We start from the raw sequence: 19,073 nt of genomic DNA, 5'->3' as shown, positions 1-19,073 counted from the left end.
AATTGTTATGATGATGATTAGCCATCATCTACTGGGTGCTCAAAATGTGCCACGCACTGGGCTAAGCAGTTTATCTACATTATTTCATTTAGAACCCCGAAACAACCTTATTGGAGTAAAATATGGATACTGTCCCCATTTTACAGAATAGGAAACCTCAGAGAGGTTAAGTTCCATGCTCAGGGTCACCCAGCTAGTAAATGGCAGTATGAAATATTCAAACTCAATTCCCTCCAACTCCAAAACCTATGTTCTAAAACCAGTGGTTCTTAAACTTGCATGAATCAAATCACCTGGGAGCTTGTTAAAATATAGATTGCTGGACCCCACCCCTAGTTGTTGATCCCGTAGGTTCTCGGTGAGGCCTGACAACTTGAATTTCTAGTAAGTGTCCAGGTGATGCCATCTCTCCTAGTCCTGGGACCACATTATGAGAACCACAGGTATAAATCATTAATGCAAATTTATTTTCTTTTCAAAAAAATGCTACAGCAGAGCTGCAGGGCTCAGGTCATTAAACTAGTGGCCAGCACACAGAATTCTCAAGAAATGCAGTCAATCCTCAACTCTCGGCCAGCCTTGAGACATGAACATATGGTCCCTCTAGAGGATCATGGAGAGAATCAAGACAAGATGACCGGGCGCTGGGCAGGAGAGGAGGCATTGTGGGGAGTGAGGATGGAAGAAGAAAGATGTCTAAGGGTAAATGAGATGGGTCAACAAACGGAAAGAGTCAGAGAAGGGAGGGAAGCAACTGAGGGAGGCCCGGCCTGCCGGCTGGTAGGACCAACGGGATCAGAGGGGCTGCTGGAGGGCCCTGGGCCATCAGGTAACGTAACCAGCCAGCCTGAGGCATACACACCACGCCAGTACCTCTGGTCAGGGTTTGGCTTTCCCTTCTTTCTCATGTTATTTGCCGTGGTTTCGCTGAAGTGTAACCGGCCCAGCGTTACTTTGGTTACCTGGTCGGCCAACAGGTCGATTCTAAAACAAACAACAAAAATATCGAGAGACTGTAGGAGAACACAAAGTCTTTGATCACATCGGACTCATTCTTAGCTTCTCAGGTATGTTCAGTCCCCTGCTCTCATCACACTGTGCAGGACACTGATTTTTAGTAAAGTACCCACAGCCTGGTCAGGAATGGCTGCCAGGGAGTAATTCCTGAATAGTTAGAAACGTTCATCCAGCAGCAGCTCAAGCCCGGAGTTTCAGACTCGTAAGTGTCGCACGCTCCCACAGATGGGTTCTTTGACCGTGACAACAGGAGAAAAGCTGTTTCACCTGTGCCACAGTTGCTAGAACACTCGCCTCCTGACTGAAGCGGTTCCTCTAGGCTCCTCATGAACTCCTTCGCATCTCCTTCACGTATTTGCCCTCTCCTGACCTGGCTGTGGAAGGCAGCGTGCTCCCAAGGAAGAGCACACACAGCCTCGCAGCGAGGGAGACCCGGATGTACCAGGCAAAAGCAGAGCTGTCTGTACTGCGGCTCCTGCTTGAGCTTCAGGCTGAGCTCCCGCTGGCCTGTCCAGGCTGTAAGACCATCTTCTTCCCCCAAATAGGATTGACTCAGGGTCAAATCATCCCAGCCAAATCAGTCGAAAAGCAAATCCCATTCATTCTGTAGGGCAACCTCTTGCTTTACTGCCATATTGCTTTGGACCACCACATTGTTTTGAATAATCCCAGTCCTGTATGCTTTCTATTTTGGAACCCATTAGGCAATCTATCAACACTGCTTAAAAAAAAAAAACAAGAAAAAATGAATTGTAAGCACAGCATGGATCCAGAGCCTTGAAATCAATTCAATCAGCCTCACGCTGATTTAAATGAAAAATTAAAAGAAAGATCTAATCATAATCTATCTCCAGGAACCAAAGTTGTTAGCAAGGTTGTCAGTAATAAATGATCATATAAATAATGATGACCTTAAAGTGGAGCTTTTTATAAGACTTTTTTTGCGATTATTTCAATGGTTTTACCTACTTTTGTTGATAAGCATGTGTTCATAATATTAACATATTACTAATTTAGTTCCTACAGCAGAATTCATTTTAAATAAACAAAATAAATTTGGCAATAGGCCTTCTTCCCAAAACATTCACAAGGGAATTCAGAAAAGAAATTCTTACTTAACAGGATTGAAAATCTTTTTGCTTCTATCTGCTTGGGACTGTTCAATAGCAATTATCTGATTGGTGGCCTCTACCTGCGTAGAACAACAAAAAGTAATTAATAATTAATTTCTTTATTAATTAAAAAGTTCATTAGTAAATAATTTTCAAATACTTAAAGTTTCCCAAGGCATCAATTTAGGCACTTTGCAGGAGGGGCAAGTCGCTGAAGGGATGTAGGGCACCTTAAAGCAGTGTGTTATTGGTGAGAAAAGAAACAAATACCTGTAGAATTAAACAAAGAAAACACAAGACAACAGAGGATTTCAGGTAAACAGGGAATATAGAGTGGACTAGTAAAACACAGGAGCAAGGCAGCTCAAAGGATACATGTACTCATTCATTCAGTCAGTCATTCATTTTATAAATACTTGTCGAGCACCTGCTGTGCAGCAGGCATTGCTCTAGGCATTACAGATGAGAAGACGAGACTAACAGAAATCGCAGCCCTTGAAGAGCTTGCATTCGAATAAGAAGAAACAACAAAAAACAATAAAATAAATAAAATATAGGAATGACATTTATTCAGTAGTTGCTACAAACTCTTGTTATTAGTGAAGACAGTGGCAAGGGCCTGGTGAGATCTGCCCTATCATATATGGTTTGTAGGTATTTGCATAGTAACAGTCTTTCTGGAAAGCAACTGGGCCACCAACATCAAGTGTTTTTAATACCGATCCTATGTCCGATGTGCAACCCCTCTTTTGGAATTTATCCTCATACAAGGATGGATGTACCTGGATGTTCACTGCAGTTTTATCAATGACAATAAAAAATTGGAAATAAACAAAATTTACAATAATACAGGAATATGGTAGTATCTCGATATAATGGAAAACCATATCATCTTTGTAAATAATATTTTATAGACTTCAATGATATTATATAATGCCATTTTCACAGTATAATATTATTAATATGAGAGTAATTTTAATAATAGAAAACAATGAGGAAAAATTAGGCTACCAAGTGGTGGATCTCAAATATGAATGAATTTTACTCTTCTTCATACTTTTCTATTATGTTCCATAATGTTCACAATGGACTCATATTAATTCCATACTCAGAAAAATATACTTCATTGTTGTCTGTTGTTTTCTTTTGGTTTGGTTTGGAGCAAGATCAGCTGGAGTGTTCAGCAGTCAAGCCCCACTTTGGGAGACTCAGTGCCTGAGCCCAGGTCAGAAAAAAAATATGCAGGTAATGGATGTTCCTCACCCTAAGGAGCTGGATCTCAGGTAATAATGTAATAAATACTCATTGATCACTCAGAAGTCATCCTACCTGCATTCTAATCCCAGCTCTATCATTTAATATTTTGGATGAACTGTGTGACTTTACTGGGCCTGGTTTTCCCCTCTGTTAAACTGGAAAAGGGGGGGCATTGACTAGATTAGCTTGGCTTTTTTAAGTTAGAGACCTCTTTGAGATTTCGGTGAAAACTATGAACTTACTGCATGTGAAAATGCACCAGCATCAAAAATAATAAAACAATTACACTCAGCAAAAGAAGTGCAAGATTTATACACTAAAAGACTTTAAAACTGTAGTTTGAAGTGAGGTTCTGCCAGATTCTGAGCCCAGGCTTAAGAAATTGGCAGCTTTCATTTCCTGTGCCTTGAAGCCTTTATTCTTAGAAGCCATTCACCATGCTGTGAGGAAGCACAAGCTGTCCCACAGAGAAATCTACATGGAGAAGAGCCAAGGCCTCCCAGCTACAGCCCCCTGTGAGCTCCTGGCTGATGGCCAGCACAGACTTGACAGACATGTGAGTGAGCCATCTTGGAAACTGGATCCAGGCCCAGATGAGCTGCCCCAGCTGATGACTCCTGAGCAGAGATGAGCTGTCAGAGCCAAGCCCTGACCAAGTTACAGATATGTGACCCAAATCAATGACTGATTATTTTCAGTTGCCAAGTTTGGGGATAGATTGTTATGCAGCAACAGACAACTGGAACACTTAGTAAACGCTGGCTGAGTTAAACTGAACTAAATAAAAGACTTACCTTAATCCCAAAAGCTTTCAAGTAGAACATTTCTATTGGCTTTGGACCCATTTGGGTTTTGACAAATTTGGGGCTTCCCCAAACTTGGATGTGGATGGTGATCTGAAAGTGGTTCTTCTTTTGGCAAACAAAAGCTTCATCTGCTGGTGAAAAATTAAATCCTTTGTCTGTAACAACTCGATAGCCTATATCAGGTCTATGAAAAGTGGAAGGAAGAAACCGGTTTTACAAATATTTTCTACACATTTTCTTTCATGAACAATATTAATTATACAACCATTTCAGGAAAATATATTGTGGAAAGTACCTGTTGCTATATTTAATCAATTTCGTTAATTTTCACCAAGGAAATGAAAATAGTATTTCTGAGTACAGCTGGCGCTCCCAGCTTTTTATGTTCACGAGGAAGAAGCACAATTCCTGCCAAATGGAAGCATTGTTTCCTCAGCCTGCCTTTTCCCTTTGTGCTCCCTAGACTTCTAATTTGACTCCACTGTACAATAGAAAGAAGGAGGCTAGAAGTTGAGAAGTTAGTACATTAATCAGACATATGAAATATCTGGGATAGAATTCATCTCTTTCCTCCTTAAAAAAAAAATCTCTAATTTCATCAGCAACACCACACTCAAACGAATGAATGAATGCATATCACTCAGATGAATGAATGTTCAGCCTCCTGGCAGTCATATGAAAAAAGCAGACTGGTCAGAACTACCAGCAATAGCTTTAAACCAGAGTAACCAGAGCCAGTCAGACTACTGACTACAGACTACATGTTTTCACTAAAGTACGGTCATTTCCTTTTTATCTTCCTGATCTGGTAATAGCACTGAATACCTACTATGCTGTTTACTTCTGCAAGAAAAAAAAATGGGATGATGGTGGGGTGGCTGATCAGACTCTTGCTTTATTTGTTTTATCAAATCATTTTCAATAGCAATGCTTTGCGTATTATATGTTTATTTAAATACTTTTAAATGTTAGTAAAAATAAAACCTATTAAACAGATAACATTATCAAGTAGAGAAGAAAATACAGAAGTTGAAAACTCCTTTGGTAATTTTTTCCATATATGTTGTAGATATGGAACATATCTTGATGATTTTTTTTTTTAATTTTATTTATTTATTTATTTATGGCTGTGTTGGGTCTTCGTTTCTGTGCGAGGGCTTTCTCTAGTTGTGGCAAGTGGGGGCCACTCTTCATCGCGGTGCATGGGCCTCTCACTATCGCGGTCTCTCTTGTTGCGGAGCACAGGCTCCAGACGCGCAGACTCAGCAATTGTGGCTCACGGGCCCAGTTGCTCCGTGGCATGTGGGATCTTCCCAGACCAGGGCTCGAACCCGTGTCCCCTGCATTGGCAGGCAGATTCTCAACCACTGCGCCACCAGGGAAGCCCTCTTGATGATTTTTAATGCATCAAGTTTCCTAAACGTTCCTCAGGAAGGGAGCTCCTTCCTCAGATAACACACAGAGGAGGGCAGTACTCAACTGCTTTGCTAGCTCTCGGTCACTCTGTGGATCTTTGCTTCCTGGGATCTCAATTTGGATGGCTGCCATTTAATGAACAACATATAGTTTCTAAATTTTCCTCTAATTTCAGAGACAGAAAATATGAATGGGTCTCCTGGGAAAAGAGTGTTTGTGTTCTTTGCAAGTTAAGCACCTCACCAATGGATCAACTCACTAGGTCATTGATTACCCTCAAGATGCTGATCAAAGGCCCGACAACCACAGTGCCCGCCAGCAGCAAAGGCAAAAACCACTGAATGAAGAATTTGATAAAGACCACATGTCTTATGCCATCTGGGAACTTCATACTGACTCAGGTTTCTAGAACTAATCTGTAATTTGCTTGTGGAAAGGCTGGATGGATTGAATTGTATACATTTTACTACAGAGGGTAGTAAGAACTGTCTTGGTTGAGAAAAATAAAAGGAAATATCTTTCTGTGATCTTCCATGTTTCACTGTCAAAAACTCTAAGGAAAGAAGGTAAGATTTGCAGCTCATATATGAGCATTAGCCCGAAATTGAGGGACAGCTGTAAGCAGAAACTGAATCAACACATACAGTTGAAGAGTATTCTGAATCTTAAACACAAATCTCTGGTTATAGAAACTATTCTACCTACCTAAGAGTAGCAATTCTGTTTTTGATATCAAAAGTTAATTATAAAGTCAACTAAACTGGCCTTTTTAAAGCTCTTTTTAACACATGTTGTAAATATCACTCCCCCCAAAAAAAGATGTAATAAAATTTTAATCCCCTAACTTTATTGCTTTTAGGTTATTTAGGAAAATGATATTTTTGTAACAAGTTAGACATAATAATCTAAGAAGAGACAAGTGATTTTCTGTCTCAATGATGTGAGTAGTGAATTCAAGATGGCCTGAGTTCTAATCCAGAAGAATACTGCCTTCCTTTTTTGCTTAAGAAAAGTGAATTACGGCTAAGCCTTCAAAATAAATCTGCCTCTACACCTTTGAGTTGATACTACTTGTGTTCTCCTTTTTTTCCAGATCAGTGGAGCATAGATTGGCTGTCCAAATAAACTTAAAAAACCTACTCAAGTAAGAAGAGAGATAAATGTTACCTTGAAAACTTGATCAACTCAAATACATACAGACTAGGAAGCATTATAGGCTTCAATTAAAATACTGTGCATATGTGTGACAGTTTCATACCTTGGTACTCGTACTTAGGATAGAATATGGAAGAATTGCCAAAAAATCATCAAATGAAGGCTGACTCAAAACCAAGATCTATGGATCCTTCCTTTCTTTTTCTATTGCACACAGTGGCAAAGATACAAGTTGTGACATTTCAATGAAACAAGTAGCAACTTGCTTCTTTTTGTCTCCTATTAAACATACCAACTCCCAAAGTCTGTTTAACTCCTTAGATTTTAGGGAAAAGATTTCTTCTGTCTAGTTCATCCAACATAAAAGTCCTAGTGATACGTTTTGCTCTTAATGAAGCTATATTTGAGTTTGGAAAATACCCTGAAGACCCTCAAGTTTGTAGCCCAGCGTTTCTCATTTCATATTATGTTTATTAATTGAAAATCCTGTTCTTTAACCATTAACACGCTTCAGTGTTTCAAGAAGGCATTTGTAATCAATGAAAATTCTAGAAGAGTTGGGTAGGTAAATTATACCCTAAGGAATAAAGAGAAGGCTTGAAGGATGTTTAAGAGCAATAATGCATAAGTCCACATTTATTTCTCGAAACTATAATGGCATAAGAATAGGATGAAAATTTTCCAGTTTAAGGATATTTTGTATGGTTTGATTTCAGTCTCTTAATATAAAGCCACCATCAACTATGATCGCTGCAGGCCGCATTGACAATAAATTGACAATACTGATTTGCAGCATAGATGTTGGGGCAGCTAACAATTTAATGTGGCCCCCCAAAACTATTCTATGGGATTTTTAACTAACTGCAGGATTAAATGTTAATGATTTGGGAAATCTCCATTTTCCAGCTTTTAGTTTAAACTGGGCATGTGATCTCAGAAAGATTCCCTCTTCCTCCATCATTTAGTGGGTAAATTATGAGTTAGAATTACAGGTCTGGATTCCTGAAGGCCAGAAAACCAACTATTTATTGTTAAAATGCAAAATATAAGGAGTAAGACACACTTTCTGGCTGATGCATCCCATTTGATCAGGGGTGGTATCAAAGCTCAAATACTTGGCTTTGGTTTTGAGAGTCAGCACTGCCTTTCTCCCCTCATTCTCCGGCCAAGCACAGGGTTCCTAAGGCCACTTACAGTTTTTCATATTGACTGTTGAATAAACTATGCCAAGGAACGCTTCGGTATGGCTGCCACTTCAAAGCAGGAGAGCACTGGTCCACAGGCATCATGTTCTGTCTCTCACTGTCGTGGTCTTGCACTTCGCTGCTGTGACTCCTACTTGTCACTGCAAAGAAATCAGTGCATTAAATCTTTCCTCCGAGGCTGTTTTTCCTAGACTCACCGACAGCTGCATGGAGCTAATGCATAGGCCATGTATGAGGCAGAGGGACCGTGTGGGGAGTGACAAGTGTTGGGGGGCAGGGGGCATGTGGCTGGCCTTGTTTCCTCATCTGTAAAATGAGCAGCTTGGGGTCAGTGATTCTAAGGTACCATGGCAAGCACTTGTCAGAAACTTTCCCCTCAGTATCTGTCTACCCCATTTCTGTCTTGGCGTCTCCTCACTCCCAGTTTGTGTGATTCAGGTGCAGTCCACTCCCAGCCTGAGAAGGGGAGGGGACGCAGGATTGATCAATCAAACTACAGCATTCATTATTTGCATCAGTAATTGCACCAGGTAGACACATGGCCTAATTCAATCCAAGCAAAGTGGATCTCAGCATGTTAGGGGAGACGAGTTCAAAGATGCTGATTCTTTTCCATGAGGTTTGAACCTATAAGTCACATCCCCAAGAGCTGCTGGCACCATTTTGGGACATGAGGGAAAAGCCTGTCTGGGAATGAAGCCAGCACAGCGGAAGGCAGAGTTGAGAGTGAAGGGCACCCAGTCCTGATGGCATGATTTGAGTTCTGGGATCCACTCCTAAATCTTGGGTTACAGGAGCCAGTAAAGCCCCTCATTTTGATTTTTTGTTTGTTTTGTTTTTGCTTAAGGCAGTTTGAGGGGTTTTGTTTTTTTGTTTTTGGTTTTGTCCTTTTTTTCTTTGTTTTTGTTAATTGCAACCAATACACTCTAATCTATTATAGGTCCCTTGTGGCACCAAGATTCTCTACTTTTCGAACTTAGATGAGTTATTTATTCACTTAGTGTCTTAATTCCCTCAACGGCAAAATGGAAATTGAAACAGGTGTCCTGCCCATCTTGCAACATCACACAAGCAGAGAGAATATCATAATACAAGTGAAAGGACTTTCAAAGCTCATACCAAGATAAAGTAACACAGAATATCTTGTTAGAAGGTAGTATTAACTATATGAAATTGCTACTTTTGTATTCAAAAATGGTCCAATAACAGCAATTTCACAAGTGCAAGCCACTATTTTTGCATAATCCTTGCAAGTTGTTTGTCTAATTTGAGTTTGTCTAATTGTACCAAATGGTACAATTCAACCGCAGATGTTTATGTAAATTCCATTAGGATGTTTGCTGTTACCCTTTTCTGTGAGCTCCCCTACCTTTACTCATGCCTGATATCAGGAGTGAAAGGGAAATAGTGTGTGTACATAAGATCAGGTGTCGGCTGTAAGCAACAACACGGGATATGACACCAGCTTCTATACAGCATGTGCACTTAGCCCACAGCTTGGAAAATGCAGGGGCATGTGGCTGGTTTTTCCTTCACTCACCTAGCTTGCTTTCTTTATACTTTTATTGAGGACTTAAGTAAATAGCAGAGCTGCCTCAGGTTACTTTGGATCCCAAATGTCACAGAAATTGTGTTTTTCTTGGGGTATCACTATTTCCTGTCACCTAAGCAGAACATCTGTTTGGGGGGTTTTGTAAACAACTGTTTTGGAAAAGGATTTTCTCAAAATCCTGAAAAACTTTCTCCCAGCTAAGAATACAGGAGGTCAGGGACTTCCCTGGTGGTCCAGTGGGTAAGATTCTGCGCTCCCAATGCAGGGGGCCCGGGTTCAATCCCTGGTCAGGGAACTAGATCCCACATGCATGCCACAACTAAGAAGCCCGCGTGCCGCAACTAAAAAAAGATCCTGCGTGCGGCTACTGAGACCCGGCGCAGCCAAAATAAAATAAAAAGGATACAGGAGGTCAGCAATGCAAGTAGCTCTTCATGCCCTCACTCCTCCAAAAGTTACCTGGCTCAAAAGCTTTTAAAAACAAACAAAAAACCTTCCATGGTTTGCCTGCTTATACCAAGTTCAGAGAAAGGGAGAAACTAGTTCTTCCATCTTTCCTTCCTCCCTCCTCCAGCGGAGAGAGGATAAAGGAAGTTCAGGAGCTTGGAGTTTGCAATCAGACAGAACTGGGTTTGAATCACAACTCTACATATACTGGCTACACAATTAGGAAAATGGTCTAACGTCTCTAGGCTTCAGTTTCTTCACCTGCAAAATGTGAGTAACAATATGATGCCTCCCAGGACTGTTGAAGGAATTCAGCGAGTCATGTCGGTAAGTGCTTAGCACAGTGTCTGCCACCAGTAAGAGTTTAAACAATGGTGCCTTTGGTTAGTATTAGCGGCACTGTCATTATCACACGTATCTGTTTCAACTCAGGTGACTCAGTTATTCCTAACAAGCCTTGGCAAGTACTTCTGTTCTTGGCCTCCATAGTAACTCTATCTAATGTGAAATAATTAATGTCATGGGCCTGAGTGAACACCAGCTAACTGGGACCCTTTCCTACTCAAGTATGGCAGTAAGGCGCCAGGGGAATCAACCAAAGGTCAGTGCCACTCCTCCAAGTGCTGGTAGGGAGGGTGGGCAGTGGGTAGGGGACATTGTCCTCAAGGATAAAGCTATTTCCAGACCTTTCCCATCACAGCAGCAAGATTTTCGGGGCAGCCATTCCATAGGACTGACATAGTCCTGGCTTCCCTGGGAGCTAGCTATCAGCTGGTGAGCCCCAGGGATGGCAATCTGGGACCTCAAGATTAATGATAATAAAAATGATATCTACTGGTCCTGTGTGCTTTCTGTGCTGCAGGCACTGTCCCAGACACTTGGCATAGTTTCTCATCAACTCGTTAACTCATCTTCAAGGTAAGGATCCCTTTTTTTTCAATAAACGTTCATTATTAAAGTATAATATATATGAAGGAGAGTACACAGATCATTAGTAAACAATTTGATACTTTCTTATAAAATGAATTATACTAGGTAACTACCACTAGATCAAGAAATAGGACACTTCCAGCGCTCTAGAAGAAGCGCTCATGCCCTTTTCTGGTTACTACTTTCTCCTGCCCAGGAATAATCACTATTCTGAAATCCAAACCATAGAGGAGTTTATAGAAATGGTATAATATGATATGTACTCTTAAGTGTTGGCTTCTTTTGCCCAACATCATGTTTATGAGATTCACTCATTGTTGTTGCAAATGGCAGTCGTCTGTTCGTTTTCATTGCTGTATAGTACTCTACTACATGAATATACATTGCTGTATAGTACTCCACTGCATGAATATACCACAGTTTACCCCTGATGGCCATTCAGGTTACTTTAAGTTTATGGTTATTACAACTAGTGCTGCTATGAATATTTGGGGGGATGTCTTTTAGTGGGCATGTGTATACACTTCTGTTAGGTATATTCCTAGGTGGGGAATCACTGGGTCATTGGATATGTTTTAGTAGATGCAGCCAAACAGATTTCTAAAGTGGTTACAAGGTAAGGATTCTTAATCCCATTTAACAAATGTGGAAACTGGGGTTCAAAGACCTGAAATAACTAGTCCAGTGTCACAGCTGTTATGTGGAAGAGATGGGATTCAAACCTTCTCTTCTCTTCATGCTACAGTGAGGATTTCTTGAGAAAATGTAACAGAAGAGAGAAACAGAAGTATGAAGGTAGCAAACTGCCCAAGTCCCAACTTTCTGGAGAAAATTCACAGCTTGCATTTGAATGTCTTTCAAAATATTTTCTTATACATTACTTTTTTTAAAAGTCTTGGAAATGGGTGAAGTAGAAATTGTGATTCTCATTTGATAATCAAGGAAAGTCAGGCTTGAAAAGTCCCCGATTACTGGAGACATGAGGCTTTTCCTGACTCTACAGTGTGACTTCAGCCCAGGCACCTCTCACTGTGGACCAAAAGCTACGACTCTGGGGCTGAAAAACCCTCATGCATTGAAGTTCAAACCATATGAGGCTGTGAGCCCTCTTTTATTTAGAGTTAGGATCAGGTGGGACCAGGAACCCTCTTGTATTTGGGGTCCAGACCATGGGGGGACAGGAACCAGCTAGCTGGCAGGAGCCTGCCCAGCCGCTACATTCTCTCTAGGCAAGATTTTACATTTGCCCCCAGCAACCCAGTAATTCTACATTGTGATCCTTATAAAGGGGGTTCTTGGCATCCTTGGCCAAAGTGAACTGCTGGGGAAAAGGTCACTGGAAAAGTCTTACTCATTGATTTAGAACATCTTCCCCCATCAAAATCCTGCCCATAAGACTAGCCCCTCCTTCCACTACCCGTATGCCATTTCCCCAGGACCTTTATAAAACCCTTGGCCTCTGCAACATCAAATACGAGTTCTCCACTGGAAAACTTCTGCTGAAAACATGGCATTTGGATTGTTTTTTTTTTTTTTTTAATTCCCCTGGGAACCTGCTCATTTTTCATTCTGGAACTGTTGTCTGGAGCCAGTTATCTTTAGGTGGCTTTTCAGTGACCTTTGAATAGGATTTAAACAAGGGATGCAAGATTTCCTATCTGTTGGAACATTTCAGTTACTTTTCTATGGCTGTTCTCAACGCCCTCTCTAGGGACAGGCCACAGAACATCATCACGGGATGGAGCTTAACTCTGAAACAGCCAGGAGAATTTGAGGAGCAAACTGGTTTGATGAGAAAACCCTTGGAAGGTTTGGGTGACTTGCCCAGTACTCTCAGGGAGCTGTTGCATCTGTGGGAGAGTGAACAGATGGGTCCCTCATCTGGCTAGAAATTTACCCAGCTTTCTGTATTTGAGAAGCATAAAGAAGCTGCAGGCAGGATGCAGGGATACCTGAAGAAATTAGAGTAACCATGCACAGGAAGGTGGATGGAGAGCTCTACATTATCCAGAAACAAGGCTTGAGTTAGCATTTTGCGTTTCTGAGGTTGAATAAGAAAAATCAAGCAGCTGCTGGCCATGGTGGACCCATGCAAAAGATAAGAAGGCAGCAGAGGTTTGGTTTATACAATGGCTGCATGCCCCGTGCAGTGCTACCACAGCATGCCCAGGGGGTTACGATCTGTGGGACAAGGCCAAGTGACGTCATCGTCCACTGAAGGACCCTCACAGCCCATGATGGAGCTGAGGCCAGACGTCCCTGAAAGGACCAGCAGGCTCCACAGGACACAGAGGACCAGCTCTCATCACGTGGCTGTGAAGGGCAAAGGCAGCAACCAGAGCAGGGGAGAAAGCCACGGGCACCTCCTGTCCAGGCGGCATAAACCCCTGGAGTGTAGGGACCACAGAGGGAGGGGAGCCTCGAGAGGGAAATCTTGGATCCTTGCCAAGCTGAGGCCTGGGAGTAAAAGAGATATGACCTGGTACCCTGTATTTGGGGCACTATTCTCACTGCCTACATTAAGTATTTATAGTGGCTAATAGCACTGGCACGGAGGATTCTCCTTTCCCCTAATAAGTGTCACAGCGTTTACTCTGGAGATTCAGAAGTTCAAGCCTTCAGGCTCAGAAGCCTCAGTTTGTTCCCAACTTGATCAGGTCTCTAAGCTCAAAACATGGTATGTCCCATGATATATAAGACAAAGAATGAGGGGGGCTGACCACTTGGGCATCGTATAATGCTGCTGAAAGACTTTTAAAATGATTTTCCAGAATTTCAAAGATCTACTGGGAACTTGCTAATTGGAAGCAAGCGCTAGGGAAGCTCAACTTTCTACCTTCCTGCTGCCCTGGAGAAATCCTCTAAAGCAGGGGTCCCCAACCCCTGGGCTGCGGACCGGTAAGGTCCACGGCCTGTTAGGGACCAGGCCGCACAGGAGGAGGTGAGCGGCGGGCGTGCGATCAAAGCTTCATCTGCGGCTCCCCATCGCTCCCCATCGCTCGCATGAGCACCTGAACCATCATCGCCACCCGCCATGCATGGAAAAACTGTCTTCCACGAAACCGGTCCCTGGTGCCAGAAGGGTTGGGGACCGCTGCTCTAAAGTCCTGCTTCTCCGAGTCCCTCCCATGAGCCAGCAGCATGGGCATCGCCTGGGAGCTTGTTAGGAATGCAGAATCTCAGCCCCTACCTCAGGCGTACTGAACCAGAATCTGCACTTTACCAAGCTCCCCATGTTACATGTGTGCACGTCTGAGTTGAGAAGGATTGAGTTGAACGAAGCAACGAGCACACCAGCGGGCTCCTGTAGGTGCTGCCACACGGCACGGCTTCCCCAGGCCTGGAGCCTTGGTCCCCTGAGACACAATTGCCCCTAAAACTGAAGGGACCAGCATCTCATCTCCACCAGAGAGACAATGGCATCTCTTCCCAGGAGCACCTGTATGACCCTACCTAACACTGCATGAAACATTATGTCAAGAGGGAAGAAATAAATTCCCAGAGCCTATCATTGCCCTTCTATGAGAGAGAAACTAATTTTGTAGGGCTACTGCAAGGCTGGGAAAAATCCATGATTTAATGGCAGTGACAGGCCCCGGATTGGCTCACTTGGTCTGGAGTGGTGGGCCCACACGTGACAGTCCCCGGAGTCTTCCAGCGCCTGTGTGCACTTTCTCTTCTTGGTCGGTGGCAATGAGGGTCTAAAATTAAGAACCCAAAATAAGGTTAGGATTCTTCTTTTCTCTCCAAGTTAATCAAATTTAATTTCCCAGGACTCTGCTCTGGGCCTCTTCCTAAGACTAATTCCAGTTAGTTAAGGTTCCTTGAGTCCTACTAGTCTGCAACACCAGGTGGATACATGGAGTGGACGGGCAAGCTCCTATTCTATGAGCCCTACTAGTCTGAAGCTTAGTTTTTCACTCTCCAGTGGATCTGGGATTCACCTATTTGAAAAATAAACTGACAACATTTCCAAAGGCAGAGGACTCATTGAGACAAAGAAAGAAGATACTTAAAATCTAAGGGTATATTTTATACCTGAAAATGTTTTTCACATAGAATTTTATCACAGTTTTTGATGGCCTTTACTCTTTTTGCCATCCTCTAGATCCAGAAGGAGGAACGAAAGAGAGGGAAGGCGGAGAGGAAGGGAAAGAGAAGAAAAGAATATTAATTAAGACAGTTGACAGATATTTTTCAGAGAGCTCACTCACAAATCACTTGAGTGGTCTAGTTGAGGCTGCAAATGCAAACAGTGCTTTCTCCAGCACCCAGAATCTCCCTATACATTTCTGACATTTTAGCTTTCCACTGAATGAGGGCCTTGGGTTCAGTGGATTGTTGATTAAAAGTTGGTTTGAAGCCAAGGGCACTGGGGGTCTGATATATGTCTCAACACTGCCATCTCCTGGAGAGGACTCCACAGTTCACTCTTTACCAGCACTGCGGGGTAGAGGGGCTGGCTGGTCTTTCATAACTAAATATCTTGCCCTTTACCCAGGACTGTGGCACAGAGGCTGCGGATGGTAAGAACAACCAGTTCCCAGATGGGAGGACACAGACTTGTCCAGAGGGGTCCTGAGATGACGGGCGTCTGGGTAGCAGTTGTGAAAGGCACTGTGGGAATGAGCAGAGTCGCTCATCTCAGACGAGCCCTGCGGCAGGTGTGCAGGCAGCATCCCAGGAGCAGCTGCTGAGAGGAGGAAAGCAGCTGGCATCCCCCCGGCGGCAGGTGTCAGAGTCGGGCAGCAAGCACCTGGGGAAACACACAAGTGAGAAAGGCCCCTCTTTCTCACCATGCAGAGTCCAAAAGAAGAGAATCAAGGGCCAGACGTGCGGGAGGGAGGTGGGTCCCACTCACCTTTGACCTGTGGAGGAGAGCAGGAGTCTGACGCAGAATAGGGTGGGGTATCTGGGAGCTGGCGTTGCCTGAGGATTAGAGACATGCATTCCTTTTGTTTGTAACTTATTCCATCATTATATTTTTTTTTCACAAACTGGTAGCAGCCCTCTGTGTACAGCACCCCTAGGGAGGGTTCCAGGTGCTCCTGGGGGCCAAAGCCCACCAGAACACGCCCAGTGTCGTGTTGAGTGAGCTCTGAGTCAAACAGACCCGGGTTTGAGTCCCAGCTCTTCCACTTCCTAGCTGTGTATCCATGAACAAGTACTTAACCTCTTCAGGCCTCCACTTCCTCACCTATAAAATGGGAATAATCATTATGCCTTCCTCATAGCATCATAGTGAAAATTACATGAGATACTGTGTGTAAAGCCCACAACATACAGCCCCAAACACAGTGAGTGCTCAACAAAGCTTAATTAACATTATTGTGTCTTCTTAACATTCTCAAAGCACTTACGCCAGAGAGATGGTTGGGCTAAAGCAGTATAAAATGTCACGACTAAAGCAATGGTTTTCCACCTGTGCTCTGGGGAATCGCCAAGCTCTTGGAAGGAGCTCAGGTGTTTTACAAAAGAAAAATTTTAAATGCCTGGGGGAAATATTTTATAACTTTTTTTCTGTTTTATATATTGAGGTGCAAGTAAAATTTCATTTTAAAAAATGAGTACCATCACTAAGTGTGAAAATGTCTGTTCAAAAAAACGTTACCTTTTCTGTTCAAAAAGTTTCTTATGGCTCAGAAACTGTGGTTCTAAGTTATATATAATCACCACCATCCTCCACTTGATTCTCTTGCTAGAGAGTAAGCTATCATATTTTTCTTGGTTCATTAAGATTTCAACATCATGTAATGAAGAGAGAAATCTGTTTTTATTATTTACTAGAAAACTTATGTTTTCTCCTCAAATTGGTCCTTTATCATTTATTCACTTTTTATTAATAAGGGAATAGAAAACATACATTTCCCTTCCTCCAAAAACTCCACCGAAAAAACTCCGCCGAAATGAAACTCCAAAAACTCCACTGAAATAAAAGTAAAGGAATAAAGAGGCATAAACAGAAAAAGACACAGAGGACGCGAATAGAGACTACAACAGACCACATTTCAGTAACAGTATGGCAGACAGAAATAGGACGGATGGTAACTGAATTACCAGAAGGAAAAAGCTGCCTGGGGATGGCAGAGGGGATGTAGGAACCAACAAGACATTGTCCAATTTGAAAACAACTCCAGAAAAGCCCAAGACATTGGCATCACCAGCAGTTTCTGAATTCAGGGGTAAGGTAGAGCTAAAAGTGAAAGAATTGATTGACAGTTTAATTAAAGAACAGCTGGACCCTTAAATCAACTTCTCCCACCTGTAGAGTCAGGCAACTACCTCTATCATCCCAACAGAAATTGGAAAGTTTTATTCTCTGGAGAAACGGATCCAGGGAGATTGTAGAGCTATTGGGCGAAAAATGGAAGGACTCATTGAGCACATCCAGGTGAACAAAACTCCCAAGATTCGGCGCAGGATTTACACAGCTCATGGTTGGATCAATCCATACATGAGCTCTCCCTTCCACCTTGAGATGATCCTTACTGAAAAAGAACACACTGTTCCTAAACCAGAAGAAGAGGTTGCACAGAAGAAAAGACATCCTAGAAGAGACTGAAGAAACAAAAACTTAGGGCCCGGGAATAAATGCTGAAAAAAATAAACGCAAATAAAAGCAGAGAAAAAAAAAACTCAAGAAAGAAAATATAATCGTAGTAAATTATATGTGAACACACAGTGATAGTAATGTAATCCCTGAATATAAACCTAACCAAAAATTCTTATACAATTTTATGATACTGGGAGGCTGGGGATAGAAGTGGGTGTCGGATAGGATATAAGAAAGTTAAATCCTCCTGGAAGATGATAGTAAGTTCTTAAGATGTATAAAGTAAGAACAGTAATATAAACCATTATTCAGATAAAAGGTGGTTGAAACATCTAAAAGAGTTGGAAAGTATCTGCCTCTGGGAGAGCCAAACTTGGGGACATGGGGAGGAGTGGGGCAAAGGATTACTGGTTTTCATTATAAGCCATATATATGGCACCATTCAACTTCGTATCACTCTACATGTATAAATCTACAAACGAGGACTTCCCTGGTGGCGCAGTGGTTAAGAATCCTCCTGCCAATGCAGGGGACACGGGTTCGATCCCTGGTCCGGGAAGATTCCACATGCCGTGGAGCAACTAAGCCCGTGTGCCACAACTACTGAGCCTGCGCACCACAACTACTGAAGCCCGCACGCCTAGAGCCCGTGCTCCGGAACAAGAGAAGCCACCGCAATGAGAAGCCCACACACCGCAACGAAGAGTAGCCCCTGCTCGCCGCAACTAGAGAAAGCCCGCACGCAGCAACGAAGACCCAACGCAGCCAAAAATAAATTAATTGTTTTAAAATTTACAAATTAAATTTTGTGATTGACTCTGTGATCTCACAATTCCACATTCAAGGTTCAAGGCAGTTGTTTACTTTCCTTTACATTTGCGGCACCACTGAATTCAATAATGTTCATGAAAACTGAAAATCACAAGCAAATTATCAATACACTCGAGAAATATGGCACGGCACATCACAGACTGGCATGCATGCCCCACCCAGCAGGTCCTTGTGGAGAAACAAAGGTCCCTGTGTTGAGAAGCAGGAACATGTGTTGGTGGTTTTAAAAGGCGAATTTAAAAGTTTTAATACTTTCCTTACAGTTTACTCTCCCTTCCCAAACTCACTCTGGCTACTCCTTTATTTCATTGCATTTCGTGTTCAATGCATTTTACTGTATTGGGAGAAATTTTGCATTCCTTTTCAGAAAATTTCACGTAAGATTTAAGCTTTTTTTTTTTTTTTTTTTTGCGGGGTGCCGGGCGCCCCCTTCTGTTGCCTCTCCGTTTGCGGAGCACAGGCTCCGGACGCGCAGGCTCAGTGGCCATGGCTCATGGGCCCAGCCGCTCCGCGGCATGTGGGATCTTCCCGGACCGGGGCACGAACCCGCGTCTCCTGCATCAGCAGGCGGACTCTCAACCACTGCGCCACCAGGGAAGCCCCTAAGATTTAAGGATAGCTACCTTCAAAACTAAGCAAATTGTTTAAAACAAGGGCAATGATTAACTTTAAGAAAAACACTGTTGTCTGAGACTGTTTCTAAGCAGTTAACTCCTCCCTACTCACAATCATGATGTCAGCAATGCACATTAGACTGTTTTGGGCCTTCAGTGCTCTGAATTTTCCTATTAT

At 42.6% G+C, this 19,073-nt stretch overlaps 1 protein-coding gene across 1 annotated transcript in view; it reads right to left on the bottom strand.

Moving 5' to 3' along the window:
• MYRFL (myelin regulatory factor like) overlaps window positions 1-19,073 on the bottom strand; it is a 117,482-nt gene that overhangs the window by 53,008 nt on the left and 45,401 nt on the right. The window contains exons 3-9 of the mRNA XM_027106999.1: window positions 15,759-15,826; window positions 15,395-15,653; window positions 14,507-14,598; window positions 7,958-8,108; window positions 4,181-4,376; window positions 2,133-2,209; window positions 874-984 (exon numbers count right to left, since the gene is read on the bottom strand). Of these exons, the coding sequence (XP_026962800.1) occupies window positions 874-984; window positions 2,133-2,209; window positions 4,181-4,376; window positions 7,958-8,108; window positions 14,507-14,598; window positions 15,395-15,653; window positions 15,759-15,826 (954 nt within the window). The remainder of the gene's footprint in view (window positions 1-873; window positions 985-2,132; window positions 2,210-4,180; window positions 4,377-7,957; window positions 8,109-14,506; window positions 14,599-15,394; window positions 15,654-15,758; window positions 15,827-19,073) is intronic.

This window comes from Aethalodelphis obliquidens, unplaced genomic scaffold (assembly GCF_003676395.1).
Source record: "Aethalodelphis obliquidens isolate GAN/ISIS:26980383/991018 unplaced genomic scaffold, ASM367639v1 scaffold8, whole genome shotgun sequence".
Classification (NCBI taxonomy): domain Eukaryota; kingdom Metazoa; phylum Chordata; class Mammalia; order Artiodactyla; family Delphinidae; genus Aethalodelphis; species Aethalodelphis obliquidens.
The sequence above is the reverse complement of the archived record's forward strand: the minus strand, read 5'-3'. Positions and strand labels throughout refer to the sequence as shown.